We start from the raw sequence: 24,471 nt of genomic DNA, 5'->3' as shown, positions 1-24,471 counted from the left end.
CAGATAACCCAGTCTGCTTCATGGTAAGGGTGAGCCCAGATGTGATGAGTAATTATAAAGATGGAAGCATTATAGGTGGAAGCACTTATCTATCAACTGAAGAAAAAAATAACATAATAAAGGCTTCACTAGCTTTCTTGATATTGAATTTTTTCTGTCCTAAGTTCACACTCTTCCTATTATAACAAAACAGATACCCAAGTGTGCCTGTGTGCAGCTGCAGCAATGCTAACTGTTTATAAGCAGTTGCTCAGGCTGACAGGAGTGAGAGAGAGGTGTAGAAAGGCACATGACAGCTGGAAGGGGGTAAGATGTATGGGGCAATGAAGGGAGAGGAAGTTGTGGGAAGAGGGAGAGGAGGAAACAGATGGCTCTCACTAACAGCTACACGATAAAATGTGTTTTCAGAAAACAGACAGAGAGAATTTTGGACAGTCACTATGCATTCATTTTACAGCTGCCACTGAGAGCCACCAGTCTACATCTAAACCTACACTATCACAGTGTGAGGCAAAGGGTATCTTGTGAACCAGTGTCACTTTCCCCACTTTCATATTCGAGTCACAAATGGTTTGCGGGAAGAATGATTGCTGATAAGTCCCCATTTTCATTGGAGCCTTTTAGCTACTTTAGGCCTCTACTTTCCATGTGTGAATTATTGACCATCACTTCTGAAACACCCTATATATTGATAGACTCTTCTAGGAAGGTACACTTTCAACAATGTAGGAAAAGGCAGATTGCTTCTGCCCAAAAATAAGACACATTAAGTTGCAGACAGGTACTATTAAAAGACACTCCCATATTGCTTTCGGCCATAGCCTCCTTCAGTAAGGAGAGACATAAACACAACAGACAATCACACACACACACACACACACACACACACACACACACACACACACAAAGTAGGCACATCTCATGTACACACAACCGCCACTCCCGCATCTTGGACCAGAATGCAACATAATGTGGGATGCAAGCAGCAATCTGGAGGGGATAGGTAAGGGTAAGGGGAAGGGGAAGGGGAAGGGGAAGAGGAAGGGGAATGGGAAGGGGAAGGGGACGGGGAAGGGTAGTAGTGTATGGGAGGGGAGAGAGACGAATGCTGTCTGGTGGAGTGTGCAGGGACTAGACTGCCAACAGGCATAGCGTCAGGAGGTTGTGGGGCAGGGAGGTGGGAAAAAAAGGAACGAAAAAGGAGAGGAGCGGGCAAAGATGGGTGGATGCGTTGGCAGAGGGCTGCTCTTCTTTGGATCTTCTCTATTTTTTCTCTATCAGTCCTATCTGGTATGGATCCCAAACTGACAAGCAGTATTCAAATACTGGTTTAATGAGTGTTTTGTTCTTGTGGCAGCAACACTGTTGATTGTTTGTGACTATTTACTCAGGCAGGTAGGATTGGGAGGTAATGAAAGGAGGGCAACAAGTAGGAAGGTGGTAAGATATACTAGGGAAGGGGTGGGGGTGAGGAGGTTATGAGAGGCATGAGAGGAGGAGAGACCCGGAAAGCAGTAGATACCGGGCCTCAGGTAGATGCTGTGTTCCTTGAAAGTTCAGCACAGCCGCCTAATGAACAAAATATGAGCATATAGCATATCAGAACAATTGTGTGACTGTGTTGAAGAGCTTCTACCAAACAGAACACAGAATATCATTCTAAATGGAGAATAGTTTTCAGACATAAAAGGAACATTGTTCATGCCATAGGGGAGTGTTATAGGACCAATACTTTTCACAATATGTTGTTGTTGTTGTTGTTGTTGTGGTCTTCAGTCCTGAGACTGGTTTGATGCAGCTCTCCATGCTACTCTATCCTGTGATAGAGCTTCTAGCATTCTCTTCAACACAATCACACAGTTGGTCTGATATGCCATATGCTCATATTTTGTTCATTTGGCGGCTGTGCTGAACTTTCAAGGAACACAGCATCTACCTGAGGCCCGGTATCTACTGGTTTTTGGGTCTCTTCTCCTCTCATGTCTCTCATAACCTCCTCACCCCCACCCCTTCCCTAGTATATCTTACCACCCTCCTACTTGTTGCCCTCCTTTCATTACCTCCCAATCCTACCTGCCTGAGTAAATAGTCACAAACAATCAACAGTGTTGCTGCCACAAGTGGATTTGTATGGAGACTTTGTACTAAAACTAGAAAAATAGTTTTTGCTTAAAAGCTAGTAAAACCAGTATAAAGTTGAATGGGCCTATGCACTGTGAATTAGTTGGTTACAGGTGAGTTTTGCCTTCCTTATTTTTTTTTTATAAGGAACCAACTGGAAAAAACACTACGTCTAATCCATACATTTATGCCTTTCGTTTATTAGTATCCATAAGGTAAAAATTTTGATGAATCATTCAATGCAAAAAGGATATGAATGGGTAGCAATGTAGACAGTGTGGTGAGCCAAAGTTGCTACCCTCTCAATTAAATGTATTACTGATGAAATAAATATTGGCTGACTGTAAAATGACAATACAGTATAACCTCACTCCTACGTTCCTGGAGTTAATGTTTTCCCACCATTTATGACATTTTTAATCATTCCCATCAAATTTCCTTTGGCCACAATGTTAATTTGCACCTGATTTTGCATCAACATATTTATAATTTTCCCGCAATTTATGCATTACGAAAAAATGTTCATGGAGAACATGATGTTGGCCACCCTGTAATGTTTACAAATATTACGTGGTTAAGTTTCTTGACGCCAGGGCACTCTACTCAGCAGATCTGAACTCACAAATGTATAAAAGTTGGAACAATTTGTGCCGTATCTCCCGCCACTGCCAAGCCTTACTTGGTGTGGCGGCTGAGAGGTGTAACTAGATTCATTCAAATGAAGATATCATGACCAATCACAACCATTTCCAAACCATCTCTACTATGCACAAGCAGTTTCATGGTTGTTGTGATTATCGTGAAACCTATGTCAAACCATATTTAGCGTGTTTCAGCGTTTGGTCACTTGGAGTGCTAGTTGACACCGTCATTCACTTTGCGTTGCTCAAATGCTTTTAGTTTAAACACAGTGCTGGTTACATATTTTTTTTATGCTGAGCAAAACATATTTTGAGAATTTATTCTCATTGTCAAGTGTAGTATTTACATATGTATTTTTTGTGATGTTACACAAACAAACAATGTGAGTGATATTTTGTGTTTTTCGGTTTTTTACATGACTGAGAAGGCACAGTACCTGATAACCTCAAAAAGTCGACTACAGTGCAAGAGGCACAGAATAACACACATTCGGAAACCACACTTATATACATATTTGCACTTGACAATGAGAAAAAATTCTCAAAACACGTCGTGCTAGCATGAAAAAATTCATTACTAGTGCAGTATTTCATTATTTAAATAATGAATGACAGCTGCAGGCTTTCAAAAACATCAATTATCACGTATGAAATTGAGTCAAACATTCCTATTTCCCAGACAATTTCAGTTCCAGTTACATCAGTGGTTTTTATTAGGTAATAAACCTTTATTAGATAATAAACAAGTCCCTGACAAGTCTTTCAAAGTGTGTTACGTACATATATCATATATAAAGTGCGAAAATGCGAGGGAGTATCCTGTATATAACTTTTACAGTTTGAAACGTTATTTCCCACATTTTACATTTTCCCACATTTTACACCACTTTTTGAAGTCCTTTGAAAAGTGTAAAAGCAGGGTTTCACTGTATTTACTGGAGACCAAAGTGCTCTGGTGGCTAGTAGTCACCATCTAAACAGTGTGTTGATTCTATGTTCTGAGATTCAATTTGCCAGTAGCCATAGTGATACATGCAAGTTGCAGGGGATTGTGGCCTGGATGGAAGAATATTTGAAGTTATGGACTATGGGAACAGAGGAAATGGCTTCAGGACACGACCAAGTACTTCTGCATCTGCACTTCATAGTATAAAGATTGGCTAAACAAATAAAAGTATGGAACTTAACATCCAACTACTTATATTCCATTTTATTTGTGGCAATAAACTGCGTATGGAAGAGGGAGGGGCGAATTTCAGGCCTTGGCATTGTAATAAACACAAAAATTAAAAATAAGATTACAGATATTTAAGGAATGAAGAAAAGTCAGCCAGAATAGCAAGACTATTTTCAAAATAAACTAAGGATACTCTATAGATATCACTCAAGTCTAAGCACCAAATCGCTTGCTTCCTGATTAGAGGATAGAGGGCCTATACAAAATGTTACACAAGCTATTAAGTAACAGCAACTCCCTTCCCACAGCAACTCCCTTCTCACACTGATAATGGGAATTTACCCAATGCAATAGTACGATAAAAACAATAGAATGGTCCTTCTGTGGGGAACATCGTGTGTGATACAAAAAAATAATGAAGGTTTCACCCAGTAGAAATTTATAAGAACAACATGTTTATGCTTAACTCACTCTTCCAGAATAAAATAAATAGAAAATGGACATAACAATGAGAAATTTGAACTCAAAAATAAACTGATTATATTTTATCAAACAATTAAGAAATTGCAGGATGTGATGGTCCAAAAACACTTATGAAATTTGAGTGAACATATTCTTAAGATGCAGAGTAAAAATAGCAACAATAAGTCTGAAATGTAGATTACCACAATTTAGTTAGCAGCAGAAAGGTACACCAGATCAAATTAAACAACAAGCTTGACATCTTAGGAAATGAAGGGTAAAAAGTTTTAGACATAAGAGGTAATATTTCACAAAGATATTAATGAAAACAGAAAATGAAGTTCCAAAGTCAGGGGCAGCTGTTAAGGCAACAGTTTTGAATAAACAGGAATATGAATGTGACAGAATATGTCGAATTAAACAAAATCATTCAGAATTTTTTTGAGATCATTTGAGAAGAATCAATGAAAATATGTTATTAGAATTAACTGAAAACAATATGAGCATAAAGAAAACAAAGCACAAACTTGTGTTGGGTAGACACCACATATTATTAAGTTAAAATCCCAGGCAACAGAGTAACAAGTAACAAAGGGATAATTCTACAAGCATTCCAAGACTACTGTAAATGTTAATGTAGTACAAAAATTAGGAAACAAAGGAGTTAATAATGAAAATAAAGACATCATCACAGATGTAATTCCAGATGAGATGTATAAATCAAGGCAAGGTATGAGGATAGAAAGGTGCCTGGAGATGATAGTGTTTCAGCATAAATGGTTAAATGCAGGGGAAATAAATACAAAAGAAATTTGTAAAAGTGTTTATGGAATGTCTGTGGAGGACCAATTTTCTGAAACTGGGGCAATTTATTATACACTCCTGGAAATGGAAAAAAGAACACATTGACACCGGTGTGTCAGACCCACCATACTTGCTCCGGACACTGCGAGAGGGCTGTACAAGCAATGATCACACGCACGGCACAGCAGACACACCAGGAACCGCAGTGTTGGCCGTCGAATGGCGCTAGCTGCGCAGCATTTGTGCACCGCCGCCGTCAGTGTCAGCCAGTTTGCCGTGGCATACGGAGCTCCATCGCAGTCTTTAACACTGGTAGCATGCCGCGACAGCGTGGACGTGAACCGTATGTGCAGTTGAAGGACTTTGAGCGAGGGCGTATAGTGGGCATGCGGGAGGCCGGGTGGACGTACCGCCGAATTGCTCAACACGTGGGGCATGAGGTCTCCACAGTACATCGATGTTGTCGCCAGTGGTCGGCGGAAGGTGCACGTGCCCGTCGACCTGCGACCGGACCGCAGCGACGCACGGATGCACGCCAAGACCGTACGATCCTACGCAGTGCCGTAGGGGACCGCACCGCCACTTCCCAGCAAATTAGGGACACTGTTGCTCCTGGGGTATCGGCGAGGACCATTCGCAACCGTCTCCATGAAGCTGGGCTACGGTCCCGCACACCGTTAGGCCGTCTTCCGCTCACGCCCCAACATCGTGCAGCCCGCCTCCAGTGGTGTCGCGACAGACGTGAATGGAGGGACGAATGGAGACGTGTCGTCTTCAGCGATGAGAGTCGCTTCTGCCTTGGTGCCAATGATGGTCGTACGCGTGTTTGGCGCCGTGCAGGTGAGCGCCACAATCAGGACTGCATACGACCGAGGCACACAGGGCCAACACCCGGCATCATGGTGTGGGGAGCGATCTCCTACACTGGCCGTACACCACTGGTGATCGTCGAGGGGACACTGAATAGTGCACGGTACATCCAAACCGTCATCGAACCCATCGTTCTACCATTCCTAGACCGGCAAGGGAACTTGCTGTTCCAACAGGACAATGCACGTCCGCATGTATCCCGTGCCACCCAATGTGCTCTAGAAGGTGTAAGTCAACTACCCTAGCCAGCAAGATCTCCGGATCTGTCCCCCATTGAGCATGTTTGGGACTGGATGAAGCGTCGTCTCACGCGGTCTGCACGTCCAGCACGAACGCTGGTCCAACTGAGGCGCCAGGTGGAAATGGCATGGCAAGCTGTTCCACAGGACTACATCCAGCATCTCTACGATCGTCTCCATGGGAGAATAGCAGCCTGCATTGCTGCGAAAGGTGGATATACACTGTACTAGTGCCGACATTGTGCATGCTCTGTTGCCTGTGTCTATGTGCCTGTGGTTCTGTCAGTGTGATCATGTGATGTATCTGACCCCAGGAATGTGTCAATAAAGTTTCCCCTTCCTGGGACAATGACTTCATGGTGTTCTTATTTCAATTTCCAGGAGTGTATTTGGCAAGAAAGGAGACAGGCAAGACATCAAAAAATTACAGAAATGTCAGCCTCCTCTCAGTAATAACAAGATAGTCACTAAATTTATCAGCATCCAAAAAGGCTATAATTAATATATTTTTAGATAGCTTTTGACTCAGTTTCAACTATATCTACACACATTACTAAATTAAAGCCTCTGCCACATTTTTCTCTCTGTATGTGAAGGCTAACCACAGAAAGTAATGTTGGGAGTTTGATACAGTTTTCACTAAAGGACGAGTGTGTGTAATATATGTACTGTATCTGTCCAAACAAGGGAAAATCAGGATGGAATGTAACAATATTATGAGAAGGAAAGTTGCCACTCACCATGCTCAGTCGCAGATAGTCACAACAAAAAGACTGTCACAAATAACCTTTTGGCCAGCAAGGCCTTCGTAAAACATAGACCACACACACACACACACACACACACACACACACACACAAATGCAACTCTCTCACACACCTGACTGCAGCCTCTGGCAACTGAAGCCACACTCAATCAGTTGCCAGAGACTGCAATCGTGTATGTGTGAGTTGCGTTTGTGTGAGTGTGTGTGTGGCAGTCTTTTTGTTACGCCTATCTGCGACTCAGTGTCTCTGCTATATGATGAGTGGCAAATTTCCTTTTCATAATATTATTGTATCTATTTCATATTTAACAGGCATTTGGAGTGACATCACAAAGGGAATGTTGGAAGCTTGGTCAGCTATAAAGAGTTTGTTGTTGTTGTGGTCTTCAGTCCTGAAACTGGTTTGATGCAGCTCTCCATGCTACTCTATCCTGTGCAAGCTTCTTCATCTCCCAGTACCTACTGCAACCTACATCCTTCTGAATCTGCTTATGTATTCATCTCTTGGTCTGCCTCAACAATTTTTACCCTCCACGCTGCCCTCCAATACTAAATTGGTGATCCCTTGATGCCTCAGAACATGTCCTACCAACCGATCCCTTCTTCTGGTCAAGTTGTGCCATAAACTTCTCTTCTCCCCAATCCTATTCAATACTTCCTCATTAGTTATGTGATCTACCCATCTAATCTTCAGCATTCTTCTGTAGCACCACATTTCGAAAGCTTCTATTCTCTTCTTGTCCAAACTATTTATCGTACATGTTTCACTTCCATACATGGCTACACTCCATACAAATACTTTCAGAAATTACTTCCTGACACTGAAATCTATACTCGATGTTAACAAATTTCTCTTCTTCAGAAACGCTTTCCTTGCCATTGCCAGTCTACATTTTATATCCTCTCTACTTCGACCATCATCAGTTATTTTGCTCCCCAAATAGCAAAACTCCTTTACTACTTTAAGTGTCTCATTTCCTAATCTAATACCCTCAACATCACCCGACTTAATTCGACTACATTCCATTATTCTCGTTTTGTTTTTGTTGATGTTCATCTTATATCCTCCCTTCAAGACACCGTCCATTCCGTTCAACTGCTCTTCCAAGTCCTTTACTGTCTCTGAAAGAATTACAATGTCATCGGCGAACCTCAAAGTTTTTATTTCTTCTCCATGGATTTTAATACCTACCCCGAATTTTTCTTTTGTTTCCTTTACTGCTTGCTCAATATACAGATTGAATAACATCGGGGAGAGGCTACAACCCTGTCTCACTCCCTTCCCAACCACTGCTTCCCTTTAATGTCCCTCAACTCTTATAACTGCCATCTGGTTTCTGTACAAATTGTAAATAGCCTTTCGCTCCCTGTATTTTACCCCTGCCACCTTCAGAATTTGAAAGAGAATATTCCAGTCAACATTGTCAAAAGCTTTCTCTAAGTCTACAAGTTATGTATCCAGTCAGAAGCAATGTGTAAAGCATATTGAATTTTATATGTGGTCACATTAGCTTTCAGTTTTTTTCAGTTCTTACTCCATATCTGAAATTTTAGTGGACAGGAATTCAAGGCCTATGTTAATGTGAAACAGCATGTATATCCATTAGCTCTCTCCATTAGATTTTGTGGAATAGTCTCTAAAATTCAATTTTGATAGATAATTTTCTTTTCTCTGTTTTCAAAAGTCTACTATCACCACGTACACAAGGGATGCCACTTCAGAGTCATTTTATCAGAACAAAAATAAAGAGTATCTGGTGGGAAAAGCAATAAAGTAAACAGCCATTGCAACTCCAGAGAGCAATGGAAGCTTGGTCAGCTGTAAAGAGAATCTGGTGGGAAAAGCAATAAAGTAAACAGCCATCGTAACTCCAGAGAGCAATGAAGCTTGACCGGAATCTATACAATCTATACTATAAACAGAAGTCCTTCACTGAGTGAAGGCTAACATCAGGAACTACTATTTGGATTTTGATACAGTTTTCAGTAATAGGTAGACTGATTCAAGAGAAAGGCTAGGGACATAATTTATTACCATTATATCTGATAAGATATTCAACTGTAGACACTTGCTACTACTCTTTTGATGCCGGGACAGGTTGCTAATATGTATTGAGAGACTTAAAGAAAGAGCACAATGATTCAGTGTATGCACCGAAGATAAATTTAGAGGATTAGACTAGTCTGATAGTAGCAGCTATCTTATGCGCCCTAAGCGACCTTGCAGCTGTAATTGTATTCCATGGAGTATTTTATCTAGTTGACAATCACGTTATATTTAAATTTTAGTTTTTATTCATGTGACATGTCTGTTTCATGAGAGCACTTTTGCTCAGATGTTTTCAATCATGGTGCAATTCCATGTAATTTTTTATTCTGATGAAGATTGCCCTAGTGCAACTGAAACCATGGTCAATTGGCAAAAAAATTTTGTGCAACTGATGTGGCTGTATATACATCCTGTATTTAAATAGCGTACAGTTGCTGTATCATAGCCAATAAAAATGTTTAAAATTTCATAAATTTAGAGGGTTGAAGAGGAGGTAACGAGCTACATGGAATATAAAAAGGTATAAAATTTTGTTCTGATAAAATGACTCTGAAGTGGCATACCTTGTGTACGTGGTGATAGTAGACTTTTGAAAACAGAGAAAAGAAAATTATCTATCAAAATTGAATTTTAGAGACTATTCCACAAAATCTAATGGAGAGAGCTAATGGATATACATGCTGTTTCACATTAACATAGGCCTTGAATTCCTGTCCACTAAAATTTCAGATATGGAGTAAGAACTGAAAAAAACTGAAAGCTAATGTGACCACATATAAAATTCAATATGCTTTACACATTGCTTCTGACTGGATACATAACTTGTGTTCCAATTTGTCTCTCCTGTATCAACATTTAACCAAAACAATGTTTCTGATGCGATTCAGTCAACAACATTATTGCATTACATAATAGAGACTATTTAACAGTAAGTATTCTTAGATATTTTATAAAAATAACTTACCTGATACTCTGGCAGTGTCTTTGCCATCAAGTATCTCAAACAGTGGTGATTACTTTTATTGTCCAGAGATATAAGTAACTGCTTCAACCTGTCAATTACATCCTTATTTCAAGGACAGAACAAAACAAATTTATTAGATAAAACAGAAAGATAAAATTCTTAATTGAAAACTGATTCTTTTCTTGTGTGGGACAGAACTAATGCAGTTTTTCATGAAATCTTTGTGTTTTGCATTGGAGATCTCATTCTTGTTATATCAGTTAAAAAAGTTTTAATATATTCATAGATTTAAATCTGATGATAAAGTTATCAGAACTTGGAAAACACAAACAAAAGAAAGCAAATTTTTTGGGAGAAAATGATGAAATGAAGACGTTACATGACATAATACAGCTAGACTCCATCATATAAGATTCAGATAGAACGGTGAGGAAGGATGGGTAGGAGGGGTGACGACAGGGAAGGTGGGGGGGGAGGGGGAGGGAGGGAGGGAGACAGAGGGAGAGGGAGAGGGAGAGGGGGAGAGAGAGAGAGAGAGAGAGAGAGAGAGAGAGAGAGAGAGAGAGAGAGAGAGAGTACAACAACAGGTAAGCCATGGAGAAAAGAGAAAAGCATGGTTTGAGAATGACATTAAACCTCATTTACTTACCTCAGTATGCATATCGAAAGATGATCTCACCTAATAAAAATATATATGAAGAACAATCCAAATGTATGAAATGCCCCAGTAACAAAAGAAAATAAAAGTGATCAGTGTCAAAGAAGACTACTTATGGAGGGAAGTGAGAGATGAGTGGAAAAACAAATAAAGCGCCCGTGACAGACAAGCAACAAGAAAAGTGGATTATGACTGAAAGTAACGTGAAACTTAAGCTAGTTTGGTAATTCAGAGACATCAAAAGTTTCAGTAATATCTCATACAAGATATATTTCAAGTATATACATATTGATTATTTTTACAGTTACAAAATATTTATAAAATTATAAATCCTATCCAAAATTTTATTTTTAAAAATATGTCAGTGGGTACTTCACTTGTAAACTGAATGCACTTGTAGTGGTCCATGCCATTCATGGAAGGACATGTATCACGTACATCACATGTACAGTTCACGGTAAAGAAGTATGTGATCACAATTACTTTGTAAACATCGAGCCACATACTGCCAGAAAGTATTACTCGTCAGGTACGGGGTCTACCTGCTGGAGAGTATTTGTAATCTCCATGAAGCAAGAAGGAATGAAGTAACTCTGGTATCACGTAAGATCTCCAGCACCAAGGAAGATAAATACAATGTATACAGCCAATTGTTGTTTTATGCTATTGACAAGCATGTTAAAGAGACAGTATCGTGAAAAGGAAAGTTGCCACTTGCCATATAGTGGAGATGCTCAGTTGCAGATAGACACAACAAATATAGCTTTCGGCCAGTAAGGCCTTCATCAGAATTAGATGGTAAACACACACATACACACTTACGCAAATGTAACTCACACACACATGACTGAATCTCAGGCAACTAAGACCACACTGCAAGCAGCAGCACCGGTGCATGATGGGTGTGGCAACTGGGTGGGGGTAAGGAGGAGGCTGGGCAGGGAGAGGGAGGGATAGTAGGGTAGGTGTGGTGGGCAGTGACTTGCTGTTGGGGAGCACGGAGGGACGAGGTGGAAAGAGGATAGGGCAGCTATGTGCAGTCGGGAGGTTAGACAGAGGGAGTGGAGAGGTGGGGAGGGGGCAATAGTGGAAAAATGAGAGAAGTAAAACGACAGGGTGTGATGGAGGAATGAGGGCTGTGTAGTGCTGATGACTAACGAAGGTTGAGACCAGAAGGGTTACGGGAACATAGGATATATTGCAGGGAAAGTTCCTTACCTGGCCAATTCAGAAAAGCTGATGTTGGTGGGAAGGATCCATATGGCACAGACTGTGAGGCAGTCATTGAAATGAAGTCTGTAATGTCTGGCAGCGTGCTCAGCAACAGGGTGGTCCACTTGTTTCCTGGCCACAGTTTGCTGATGGGCATTCATGTGTACAGACAGATTGTTGGTTGTCATGACCACATAGAATGCTGTACAGTGGTTGCAGCTTAGCTTATAGATCACATGACTGGGTTCACAGGTAGCCCTGCCTTTGATGGGATAGCTGATGTTTGTGACCAGACTGGAGTAGATGGTGTTGGGAGGATTTATAATTTATAGGACAGGTCTTGCATCTAGGTCTATTACAGGGGTATGAGGCATGAGGTAAGGGGTTAGGAGCAGGGGAGAGTTAGTTGAAACCCTGGCAGAGAACATGGTTCAGTTGCTCCAGTCCTGGGTGGTACTGCATTATGAGTTTCCCCTCATAGCACTGTGGGCATGAATGGCCACCGACAAACTGTGGCCAAGAAACAAGTGGACCATCTTGTTGCTGAGCACGCTGCCAAACATGGCATCCTTCATTTCAATGACTGCTTCACAGCCTGTGCCATATGGATCCTTCCCACCAACACCAGTTTTTCTGATCTGCACAGGTGGGAATTTCCCTGTAATATATCCTATGTTCCCATAATCCTCCTGGCCTCAACCTTCATTAGTCATTGTCCTCTTCCATCCCGCCCCTGCTCTGTTCCCATTCCAGCCCTACACAGCCCTCATTCCTCCATCACACCCAGTCTTTTTACTTCTCTCCTTTTCCGCTATCTCCCCCCCCCCCCCCTCCACCTCTCTGCTCCCAGCACAGCACGTCAATGTCCACCACACATACCCCACTATCCCTCCCTCTCCCCACCCCAGCCTCCTACTTACCCCCACCCAGTCGTCACTCCCATCATGCACCGGTGCTGCTCCTCATAGTCTCGCCTCAGCTGCCTGAGACTACACTCATGTGTGTGTTTGTGTGTGTATGAGTGCGTCTGCCATCTAATATTGATGAAGGCTTTACTGGCCAAAAGCTGTATTTGTGACAGTATTTTTGTTATGACTGTCTGCAACTCAGCATCTCCACTATCAGTGAGTAGTAATTTTCATTTTCGCAAGATTGTTACATTTGGATTTTCATTGTTTGACATGTTAAAGGGAGGTCTTTGAGACAGTAATATTAGTTGGTACTAGGAGTACAAACTTCCCATGTAACATGTAACTGTTTATGGATATTTGTGACTATACACAGAGTTAATTGGAACCAATCCACACGTTATTTAAGTAGAGAAGCAGTGTCTCGTTTTACAGCCAATTCACTTATAGGAATCTGCACAGAAGAAAGAAGTTCAATGCCGAAGAAGAACAGGGCACAGCATAGCTTGACCCTGAGGTAAATCAAACGAATTGCAAGGTTGAACATCTACACCGATATAATGTTGTTGTTGTGGTCTTCAGTCCAGACACTGGTTTGATGCAGCTCTCCACACTACTCTATCCTGTGCAAGCTTCTTCATCTCCCTGTACCCACTGCAACCTACATCCTTCTGAATCTGCTTATGTATTCATCTCTTGGTCTGCCTCAACAATTTTTACCCTCCATGCTGCCCTACAATACTAAATTGGTGATCCCTTCATGCCTCAGAACATGTCCAACCAACCGGTCCCTTCTTCTAGTCAAGTTGTGCTACAAACTCTTCTTCTCCCCAATTCTATTCAATACCTTCTCATTAATTACATGATCTACCCATCTAATCTTTAGCATTCTTCTGTAGCATCACATTTAGAAAGCTTCTATTCTCTTCTTGTCCAAACTATTTACCATCCATGTTTCACTTCCATACATAGCTACACTCCATACAAATACTTTCAGAAACGACTTCCTGACACTTAAATCTATACTCAATGTTAACAAATTTCTCTTCTTCAGAAACGCTTTCCTTGCCATTGCCAGTCTACATTTTATAGCCTCTTTAATTCAACCATCATCAGTTATTTTGGTCCCCAAATAGCAAAACTCCTTTACTACTTTAAGTGTCTCATTTCCTAACCAATATAATAAGGGAGTGTTAAGGCAGAGGTGTTCGGTGTAGCTGTATGGAGTAATAGGTCTAGAACAGATGTTACTCAAGCAGCCAAAACATCACCACATAAGCTAAATACAGCAGTCATCAGCCATTTAAATAAATACTCCACAGGATGACTCCTTAATACATCAACAAAGAGAAGACGGATTGCCAAAGACAACAGGGATCATAAAGAACAATGTCGATGCGCCTGGGCTAAGAGCACCTGTCTAAACTGATGAAACATGCAACCATATGTGACTTGCCAAGGGCCAGCACTCAGCCAGCGATGTCTGGCCAGCATGCACCTTTACAGATTCCCAATCTGTTCAATGTCTAGCCTTGCCATTTTCCCGAATGATGAAGAAATGATGAGGCAACACAAACACCCACTATCCAGGCGGAGAAAATCCCCACCCTGGACAGTAATCAAACCTGGGACCCCGTGATCCACAGGTGGCAATGCTAGCCACTAGACCACAAACTGTGGACATGATACACATAGAGGCGTTAGATCAACAGCACATACCTTGGCTTGGTATGAATGCTTCCACTGAGCATGCATGAAATTCATGTCAGTACTGTTTCCTGAAGCAGGCAGCCCCAGCACAAGGGTTTGTCTCCATAGCCATGCCTGGATCAACCACAGGAAAAGACAGAATGTTGATTTTGCAAGGCCACTTGAGGGCATAGAGCAATGTGGCTGCTTGTGGTGGACACACTCTCCCACATACCTTTTGTGGCATGGATGCTATCACTGGCCGCCCGACTGTGCCCTCTCTGGCTGAAATACTGCCAGGCCACAGGCATCAATCCTTGGTAGACTTTCTGCATCCCATGCAGAATGCCCAGCCCAAGTACATGTCTGTCTGTGCACACAGTACCTGTGTCTAGGCATGCATATTCAGCTGACAAGCAAGGTGGGCCCAAAGGATCACCCACCACTGAGATCAACTCTAGCTGGAACTGCATTTATAACCAATTCCTCTGCTGCCATTGCCCCCAATCCAGATATCTAACACCCATGCAACCACAAACTATGCTGCCAGCCATAGATAGCCCTGTGCCACCTCTACTGCCCACTCACAGGCATAACTGAATACCTGTTAGCCCACATGTAAGCACAAAGACAAGTGGGCTGGGGTATTGGAACTCACATACACGGAATCACTCCCACGCACACAGAACCACTCCCACTACTCAGGCCACTTCTAGCAACTGTTGCACCACCTTATCTGCCTGTCACATACATGCTGCCAACTCTTTTACCCTTGTAGAAGCACACCAGGCCAGTGCAGCAGGCCATTCATGAAGAAGTAACACCAGCTGGTAAGGAGTGCAGCTATGCCTCCTCTCCTCTCATGCTGGCAATGATACAAAAATCTACACCTATACTCTGCAAACCACCAGGAAGCAAAGGGCGGGGGTATATCCTGTTGTACCAGCTATTAGGGCTTCTTCCCACTCCATTCACATATGGTGTACACAAAGAATGATCATTTGAAAGCCTCTGTGCATGCAGTAATTATTCTGATCTTATCTTCACGATCCCTGTGTGAGAGATAATTAGGGGACTGTAGTATATTCCTAGTCATCAATTAAAGCCAGTTCTTAAAACTTTGTTAATAGTCTTTCACAGGATAGTTTATTTCTTTCTTCAAAAGTCTTCAGTTCAGTTTCTCCAGTATCTCTCTGTCACTCTCCTATGGATCAAACAGACCTGTGACCATTTGTGCTGCCCTTCTCTGTATACATTCCGTATCCCCTGTTTGTCCTACCTGATAAGGGTCCTACATACTTGAGTGATACACTGGAACTGGTCACATGAGTCTCCTCTGTAGACTGATTGCACTTCCCCAGTATTCTACCAATAAACGGAAGTCTACCACCTGCTGAGGATATGTGATCATTCGACTTCATACCTCTATTAACTGTTATACCCAGGTATCCGACGAGTTGGCCAACTTCAACAATGACTCACTGATATTATAGTCATAAGATACTATGTTTTTTTTTGTTTAGTGAAGAGCACAAGTTTACATTTTTTGAACAGTTCAAATAAATTGCCAACCTTTGCAAGACTTTGAAATCTTATCAAGATCTGACTGAATATTTATGCAGTTTCTTTCAGATAGTACTTCATTACAGGTAACTGCATTATCTGCAAAAAATCTGAGGTCTGAGATTACTATCAAATTGTCTGCAAGGTCATTAATATACAACATGAACAGAAAGGGTCCCAACACACTTCCCTGGGGCACACCTGAAGTTACTTCTACATCTTACACCCCCAGGGGCTCAGTATTCATTTGCTGGGTACGGGCTTGGCAATCCTCGGGTTCCTGAGCTGGGGACTGGTAAGCACTGCCAGGCCCCTGACAATGTAAGCTCTGGGCATGTTTCAGCAACCGCTGTGTGGCACAGCGGTGGAGCATTGTATGTCTCAGGGGATGGGGATCTTGGCTTGACTGCCCAGATTGCAAGGATGGAATAAACCTCTATAAAAAAATCTCAATCTCAAGGCGTGCTGCGCGCTGATGAGACGCATAGCTGTTGAGGTAGAACAGTCATTAGCGGGCAACCTCTGTGGAACCTGCCGCACCTCAGTTGTATAAGGCTTACTCAGGCATGCGGGGCTCTGTCTGAGTCGACCCTTACTTCCCTAGCTGCTCATGGGACCAAAATGGATCCTTCGAAATCTTTTTTTCCCCCTGCACATGAATCATCCATTGACTATATGTTCCCTTTACTTGTCCCCACATGATGCACTTGATGAAGAGGCCCTCACCGACTTGTTACACAGCTCCCCAAGCCATTCATCACCTGTAATGATTTTAATGCCCAAAATGTGCTTTGGGGCTCTGTAATTAGAGCAATTGAGAGGCTTCTCCTGTCACTCTGTGCATACTTGCTAAATTTGGGACAGAGCACTCACTTCTGCACAGTGACTGGGTCATTCTCTCCCACTGATCTCTTGCTTTGCTCTCCAGCTCTTGCCCACAGTGCTCAATGGGAAGTGGCCGATAACTTGCATGGAAGTGATCACTTCCCAATCTGGATTCACCTGCCAAATGGCGTGGGCCCCGAAAGGAAACCGCCACGATGGGTGCTCGGTAGAGCCAACTGGACACTTTATAGCCAGTTGGCCCAGTTCGAACACTGTGCAAATATCAAGGCATGGGTGGATCATATTACCAAAATGGTCCACCATGCCACTACGGCATCCATTCCACAGTCCACAGGCCACCAGAAGAGGCAACTTGTCCCTTGGTGGAGTGCCGAATGCTGATCTGCAATCAGGAGCAGGCACGTGGCTCTGCATAGGTTCCAGAGTCAGTCAACTCCTGAGAATCTTGCAGCCTTTCGGGTGGCGAAGGCAAAATGTCGCCAAATTATTCAAGAGAGGAAGAAGAGGTCGTGGCAACAGTTCTTGAACACCATTAATCATTCCACCAAAAGTTCCATTGTGTGGGAAACCATCAGGAGAATTACTGGGAGAGGAGGGAGGTGCCCCATGGCTGCTGTAATGAATAACAGTACTTTCCACATCCATCCGTGAGACATTGCCCACACTATGGCAGTGTATTTTTCCACAGTTACTGCAACAGCCAGTCAAGGTCTGGGTTACCAGCACCATAGAGCTATTTGGCCACCCTCGGCCAACTCTTGTTCTTTTCCAACCCTGACGCTATTAGGTTTCAAGGGCTAGGGGGTCTTTCATTTCCAACCTATACTTCTACAGAGCCGAATATCTCCCGGGATAAGGAGATTACCTTCTACCAAGTGCCAATGGCCTTCTAGGAGGACGGATGAGTGGCCAGAAGGAAGGGCACTCTCTTGTCCTTGGGGTGGGAAACTGCTCCTAAAGGCGGAGTAGCCACAAGGTGGCCAACGGCATAGAATGGAGAAGGCAACAGGAAACCACTCCATTAAAGACCCGGGCAGGTATCCCAAGTATCAACAGCTTATGATGGAAAGCTCTTTGGTTAAATTCTCCAGAGATAAAATAGCCCCCACTCGGATCTCCGGGCGGGGACAACTAAAGAGATACCGAAATCCAAAAGCATTAATGTAAGAAGGATAGCAACATGGAATGTCAACTCACTTCTTAAATGTGGTAAACTGGAAAACTTGAAAATGGAAATGAAACAAATGGATATTGATGTACTGGGAGTCTCAGAAACGAGATGGCCAAACGCTGGCGACTTTTGGTCAGGGGATTACAGAATCATACACACTGGAACAGCATAAGACAAACCCGGGATTGCAGGAGTGGGAATTATCCTCAATAAAGAGATGGGGTTAAGAGCAAAAGGACTTGCTCAACATAGTGAGAGGATAATTTATGTCAGATTGTAAACTAAACCAAGAGACACAATCATAATCCAAGTATACATGCCAACTATGAGGCACGAGGATGATGTATGACCACCTTGAAGAAGTAATTGGCAGAATTAAAGGAGCTGAAAACCTTGTCATCATGGGAGATATGAATGCCGTTGTTGGGGAAGGTAAAGAAGAGGATGTGGCAGGGAATTCTGGATTAGGATTAAGAAATGAAAGAGGGGATAAACTTGTAGAATTCTGCCAAAGAAATAAACTTTGCATTACAAATACCTTCTTTAATCATCATCCAAGAAGAAGATATACTTGGAAAATGCCTGGTGACATTAATAGATATCAAATTGATTTCATATTAGTGAAGCAAAGATTTAAAAACCAAGTTAAGGACAGCAGATCATATCCAGGCTGTGATGTGGAAAGTGACCACATACTCGTTATGATGATGACTGAACTAAAATTCAAGAACATTAAAAAAAGAAGTATTTGTAAATGGGATTTGACAAACCTGAAAAATGAAAATACACTGAAGCACTATCAACTAGAAACAGACAAGAAAACAAATACAGAGGGCTGCAATGACATCCAAAGCAGCTGGGAAAAAATAAAAACTGGTATTTTAGAAGCAGCAGAAGAAGTAATAGAAAAAGAAAGAACAGAGAAAAGGAAGGAATGGATCACTAATGGCCTATTAAATATGATGGAAGAAAGAAGGAAATTAAAAAATTCTGTGAAGAAGGAAGACCAGAGAAATACAAGAATCTCAAAAACAGAATCAACACAGAGGCAAAGCAAGCAAGATAAAAATACCTTGATGATCTCTGCATTTCAGTTGAGGACAACATGAGAAAGGGAAATATTGACAAGGCCTATAAATGTGTGAGACATTGCTTTGGAGACAGAAGAAACAATTATAGGGCTGTGATGGATGAAAATGGCAATATGTTGGATGACGATGATGAAGTTGCAAGAAGATGGAAACAATACATAGGAAAACTGTACAACGGACCAGAAGTGTCTGAAAACATCATGGAAGAAGAAACAGAAGTAGATGCACACAACATAGGTGAACCTATATTAAAGGAAGAGTTTGAACTAGCACTGAAAAAATTGAAAAACAACAAATCGCCTGGTATAGACAATATCCCAGCTGAACTTTTGAAATCTGGAGGAGAAAAACTGAATCAGGAGTTGTATAATCTTGTTTTCAACATTTACGAGCAGGGTAAAATTCCTACAGACTTTGAGAACCACATTATGATCCCCATTCCAAAGAAGGCAAATGCTACAAGATGTGAAAATTATAGGACGCTCAGCCTAGTTACTCACGCCTCTAAAATAGTAACCTCAATTATCCTACAACGTATAGAACAAAAAGTCGAAGCTACACTCTCCGAAGACCAGTTTGGATTCCGGAAAGATAGAGGAACCAGAGAAGCAATACTTGCTCTAAAACTAATAATAGAGAAACAACTAGATAAGAACCTGACAACATACATAGCTTTTGTAGATGTAGAGAAAGCCTTTGATAATGTTAAATGGGATAAGATGTTTGAGGTACTCAAAAAAGTAGGAATAGACTATAAAGATAGAAAAATGACATGGAACCTGTACAAAAACGAGACAGCAGTTATCCATGGACAGACAAAACAAGAAGAGGTGCAGATACGAAAAGGTGTCCGACAAGGTTGCGCACTATCCCCTGTTATCTTTAACCTATACATTGAAGAGGCACTGAAAAAAGTAAGGGAAAATTCACAGACAGGTATGGTAATTCATGGCCAATGAATAGATATGATAAGATACGCCGATGATATAGCTGTCCTGGCTGAAAGTGAAGAAGATCTTGTAGTCCTACTGAATAGAATGGATAAAGTTATGGGGGAAGAATATAATATGAGAATTAATAAAGCAAAAACAAAAGTAATGGCATGCGACAAAAAAGATCAAGTGAAAGTCCAAGTTCATGTAGGCAATGAACTGCTTGAACAAGTTGATAAATTTACTTATCTGGGCAGTAATATTACCAGGGATGGAAGGAGCAAGGCAGAAGTGAGAAGTAGAATTGCTCAAGCAAAGGCTGCTTTTAACAAGAAGAAAAACATCTTAACATCTAAGAGCATCAGCCTTGAAATCAGGAAAAGATTTTTGAAATCATGTGTGTGGAGGGTGGCATGCTATGGGTGTGAAACATGGACTCTCAGGACAGAGGAAGGCCAGAAGCTAAATTCTTTTGAAATGTGGTGCTATAGACGCAAGCTCAAAATAAAATGTATCGACAAGTTCACAAACAAAGTGATTCTGGAAAGAGCAGGTGAGAAGAGAAGCTTCTGGAGTTTCATTGTTAAAAGAAGAGTGCAATTCACAGGCCATCTATTAAGACATAAAGGACTCCTGAACACAATCATAGAGGGATATGTCGAGGGAAAAAGACCAAGAGGAAGACCACGACTGAGGTACATGGATCAAATCATGAAAGATGTGGGATGTAACACCTATAAAGAAATGAAGAGAAAAGCTGAAAGATGCACAGAATGGAGACAAGCTGCCATTGTAGCTGTTGCAAACCAATCCTTGGATTGACCACTACAGAAGAGAGCAGTTGCTGAGAGGTGTAATTTGGACTTCTAGTCCACCTCTAATGAAGTTTACAACTGCCCATTCTCCATGTGGGAGCTGGATCCTGCATTGTCTGTGGCATGTAACACATCCCCTGGTCATGACAGGATCCATTACAGTATGCTACAGCACCTGACAAGGTGCAAGAAAGATATCCTCCTCGCACTTTTTAATGCCATTTGGGCGTCAGGCCGCTTTCCTGACTCATGGCATGAGGCAGTTTTAATTCCTTTTGTAAAACCTGGGAATGACCGCACATGCCCAAGTAGTTACTGTAGTGTTACCCTCACCAGTTGCATGGGAAAGACCTCAGAGCGGATGGTCAACTGCCGCCTTGTCTGGATCTTAGAATCCCCGCAACTTCTTAGTCGCTTTCAGTGTGGGTTCAGGAGGTTTCGTTCCACCTTTGATAACCTTGCCCTCCTGGCGTTGGCTGTACAACAAGCTTTCCTACACCGTCATCACCTTCTAGGTGTATTTTTTGACATCGAGAAGGCCTACGATATTACTTGGAGGTGTCTCATCCTGGAGAAGCTTCACGAATGGGGTTTTCATGGTTGTCTTCCAATTTTTATTCAGTCTTTCTTCTCGCCACGATATTTTAGATACCGAGTTGGTGACGTCCTGTCTGATTGCTTTGAGCATGTGAACGGTGTCCCTCAAGGTAGCGTTTGAAGTGTGACTGTCTTTGCCAAAGCTATTAATAGTATTACATCAGCAGTGCAAAGTCCTGTCCAGTGTTCTTTGTTTGTAGATGACTTCTCTGTGTTTTTCTCCTCCTCCAGCCTTGACACGACAACACGTCAGTTGCAACTCACTCTTCAATGTTTGGATGAATGGACACAGAGAGTGGTTTTAAGTTCTCCACCGAGAAGTCCATGAGTGTTCTTTTACACTGTTCCCATTCGGTTTTATCCTTTCCTGAAACAACGGTCATTTAAGGCCTTAAGTATTTTAAAATGTCTTAGCCACAGTACATGGGGAACAGACAGGATTTGTCCGCTTCAGTTTTACAAGGCATTTGTGCAATCTCGGCTCAATTATGGGTGCATGGTGTATGGGTCGGCAAGACCTTCTTATTTAAAGATGTTAGATGCTGTGCACCATGTAGGGATTAGGCTGGCCACTGGGGCATTCAGAACAAGCCCCATACCAAGACTCCGTGCAGAAGCTGGTTAACCACCCCTTCATATGCGGCGACGGCTACTCATGGTGTGCCAGGCACATAAAATTATATCCACACCATACACACCGGCATACCATACCATTACTCAGCTTCCTCTGGCACAACTTTTTCATAACCGGCAACGAGCATCGAGGCACTATGGGATTCGCGCACAGTATTGCCTTTCTCAGGTGGATAAGGCTGGTCTAAATATTTTACGTTGAGGTTGGAGCTGATTTCCACGTTAGCTCCTCCAGTGACCCAGACTTATTGTAGATTTGACTAATTTTAAGAAAGATAGTACGCCAGATTTTACATTCCAATCTCTGTTTTCTAACATTTTAGATGTGCATCACGGTTTTACCATCGTTTATACTAATGGATCAAAAACAAGGGAATTTCCTTGGGTGTTCTGTAGTGTTCCCTGATCATATCACCATGATTCACCTGCCTGTTGAATATACCATTTTTGCAGCAGAGCTCCACATGATCCTGAAGGCACTGGAGCAGATGAATTGTATTCGGGGCAATTGGTTTCACATCTGCTCCAATTCCCTTAGTGCCTTACAATCCTTGCAGAATCTGTACCCAGCTGAGGAGTTGGTCCAGCTGATATATGACCAACTGTACTTGCTCCAACAGTGGGGTAAGAAGGTGTCATTCTGCTGGGTGCCAGGTCATGTCGGAATATGGGGCAATGAAAAGGCCAATCAGGCTGCCAAGGAGATCTGCAGAGAGCAGGATGTGGCACAGTGTCCTTGCAGTCTGTCATTTCTGCACTCCACAGGAAGTGCATGCAGTTGTGGGAGGAAGAATGGCTGATGGTGATGGCCAATAAGCTGCGACTGGTGAAGTCAACAACTCGGCCATGGTGTTCCTCCAGCTGGTTGCTCAGGTGGGATGAAGTGACCCTCAAGCATCTTCGGATTGGGCACTGTCCTCTCACACATAGCTTTCTCTTATGGCGGGATGATCCCCTGTTTTGTGATGCTTGGGGTGTGCACATCTTTGTCCGCCACATTTTAACGGAATGCATTTTAAACCGTGATGCAAGTCCAAAAGCAAAAATTGGTGGGGATCTGCCCTCTATTTTAGCTGATGGTGAGACGAGTGTAACTAGGGTTTTAAAGTTTTGTGATGTTTCTGGATGGCCTAAGCTTTTAGGCCAGAGGTTTTAGTGTATTGCAAATTGGCTGGCTCCTCCCTTTTTTCCTTGTGGTCAGCCAGCCACTACCATCTGCTATATTGTTTTAGCTCCTTCTACCACTTTCTTTCTGTGCTGTCCATGTTTTACTGCTGACACCATGCTTCGTCCCATGCTTTGGTGTGGGTACACAAATAGTTTTCCAACTTTCGTTACCTGTGTTTTACGTTTTATCTTAATGTTCTGGGTATTTTCTTGACAACTCAATCTGTTTTTAAGCGGGCGCTGAGGATGTTGCCATTGAGTGCCCATACAAACCTATCCATCCTCTACATCTAACAATTATTCTCCATCCAAAATAACATGCTGCATCCTCCCTACCGAATAACCCTCGATCCAATCACAAATTTCACTTGATACCCCACATGATCGCAATTTTCACAATAATGATAGGTGTAGTACAGAGTACAATGCTTTTTCGGAAGTCAAGAAATTCTACCTGACTGCCTTCATCCAAAGCTTTTAGAATGTCACTTGAGAAAAGTTCGAGTTGGGTTACACATGACTGATGTTTTTGGAATCCATGCTGGTTGGCATTGAGGGGGTCATTCTGTTCAAGATATCTTATTATCTTTGAGCTCAGAATATGTCTAAAGATCTACAACAAATCAATTTCAATGATACTGAATGGTAGTTTTGTGGATCACTTCTACCACCCTTTGTGTAGACAGGTGTGACTAGTGCTTTTTTTTCCAAGAACTGGGCAAGGTTTGTCGTTCAAGGGATCTATGATAGTTTATAGTTACAAAAAGGGCTAATTCAGCTGCAAATTCAGTATAGAATCTAGTAGGGATTCCGTTGGGCCCTGGAGTTCTGTTCAATTTTAACAATTTCAGCTGTTTCTCAACAACACTGATACTAATACTTATTTCACTCATCTTTTCAGTGCTATGAGGATTAAATTGGGGCAGTTCTCCTGGGTTTTCCTTTGTAAAGGAACATTTGAAAATGGGGTTAAGTATTTCAGCTTTTGCTTTGCTAAAATCAGTTTTAGGTCCTGCTGCATTCGTTAGGGGCCTATCTCATTTGCTAGGGACTGGACACTAAATGCAGTGCCACTAACAGCCTTGAGGGTCTGAA

The 24,471-nt window shown here is 42.2% G+C and overlaps 1 protein-coding gene across 3 annotated transcripts in view; it reads right to left on the bottom strand.

The window, feature by feature from the left end:
* LOC126182635 (protein SERAC1) overlaps nucleotides 1-24,471 on the bottom strand; it is a 263,820-nt gene that overhangs the window by 153,605 nt on the left and 85,744 nt on the right. For all 3 annotated transcript variants that reach the window (XM_049924869.1, XM_049924867.1, XM_049924868.1), the window contains exon 5: nucleotides 10,095-10,196. In XM_049924869.1, the coding sequence (XP_049780826.1) occupies nucleotides 10,095-10,196 (102 nt within the window). The remainder of the gene's footprint in view (nucleotides 1-10,094; nucleotides 10,197-24,471) is intronic.

Source organism: Schistocerca cancellata, chromosome 1 (assembly GCF_023864275.1).
Source record: "Schistocerca cancellata isolate TAMUIC-IGC-003103 chromosome 1, iqSchCanc2.1, whole genome shotgun sequence".
Classification (NCBI taxonomy): domain Eukaryota; kingdom Metazoa; phylum Arthropoda; class Insecta; order Orthoptera; family Acrididae; genus Schistocerca; species Schistocerca cancellata.
Note: the sequence above shows the minus strand (reverse complement) of the source record. Positions and strands in the feature narration are given on the sequence as shown.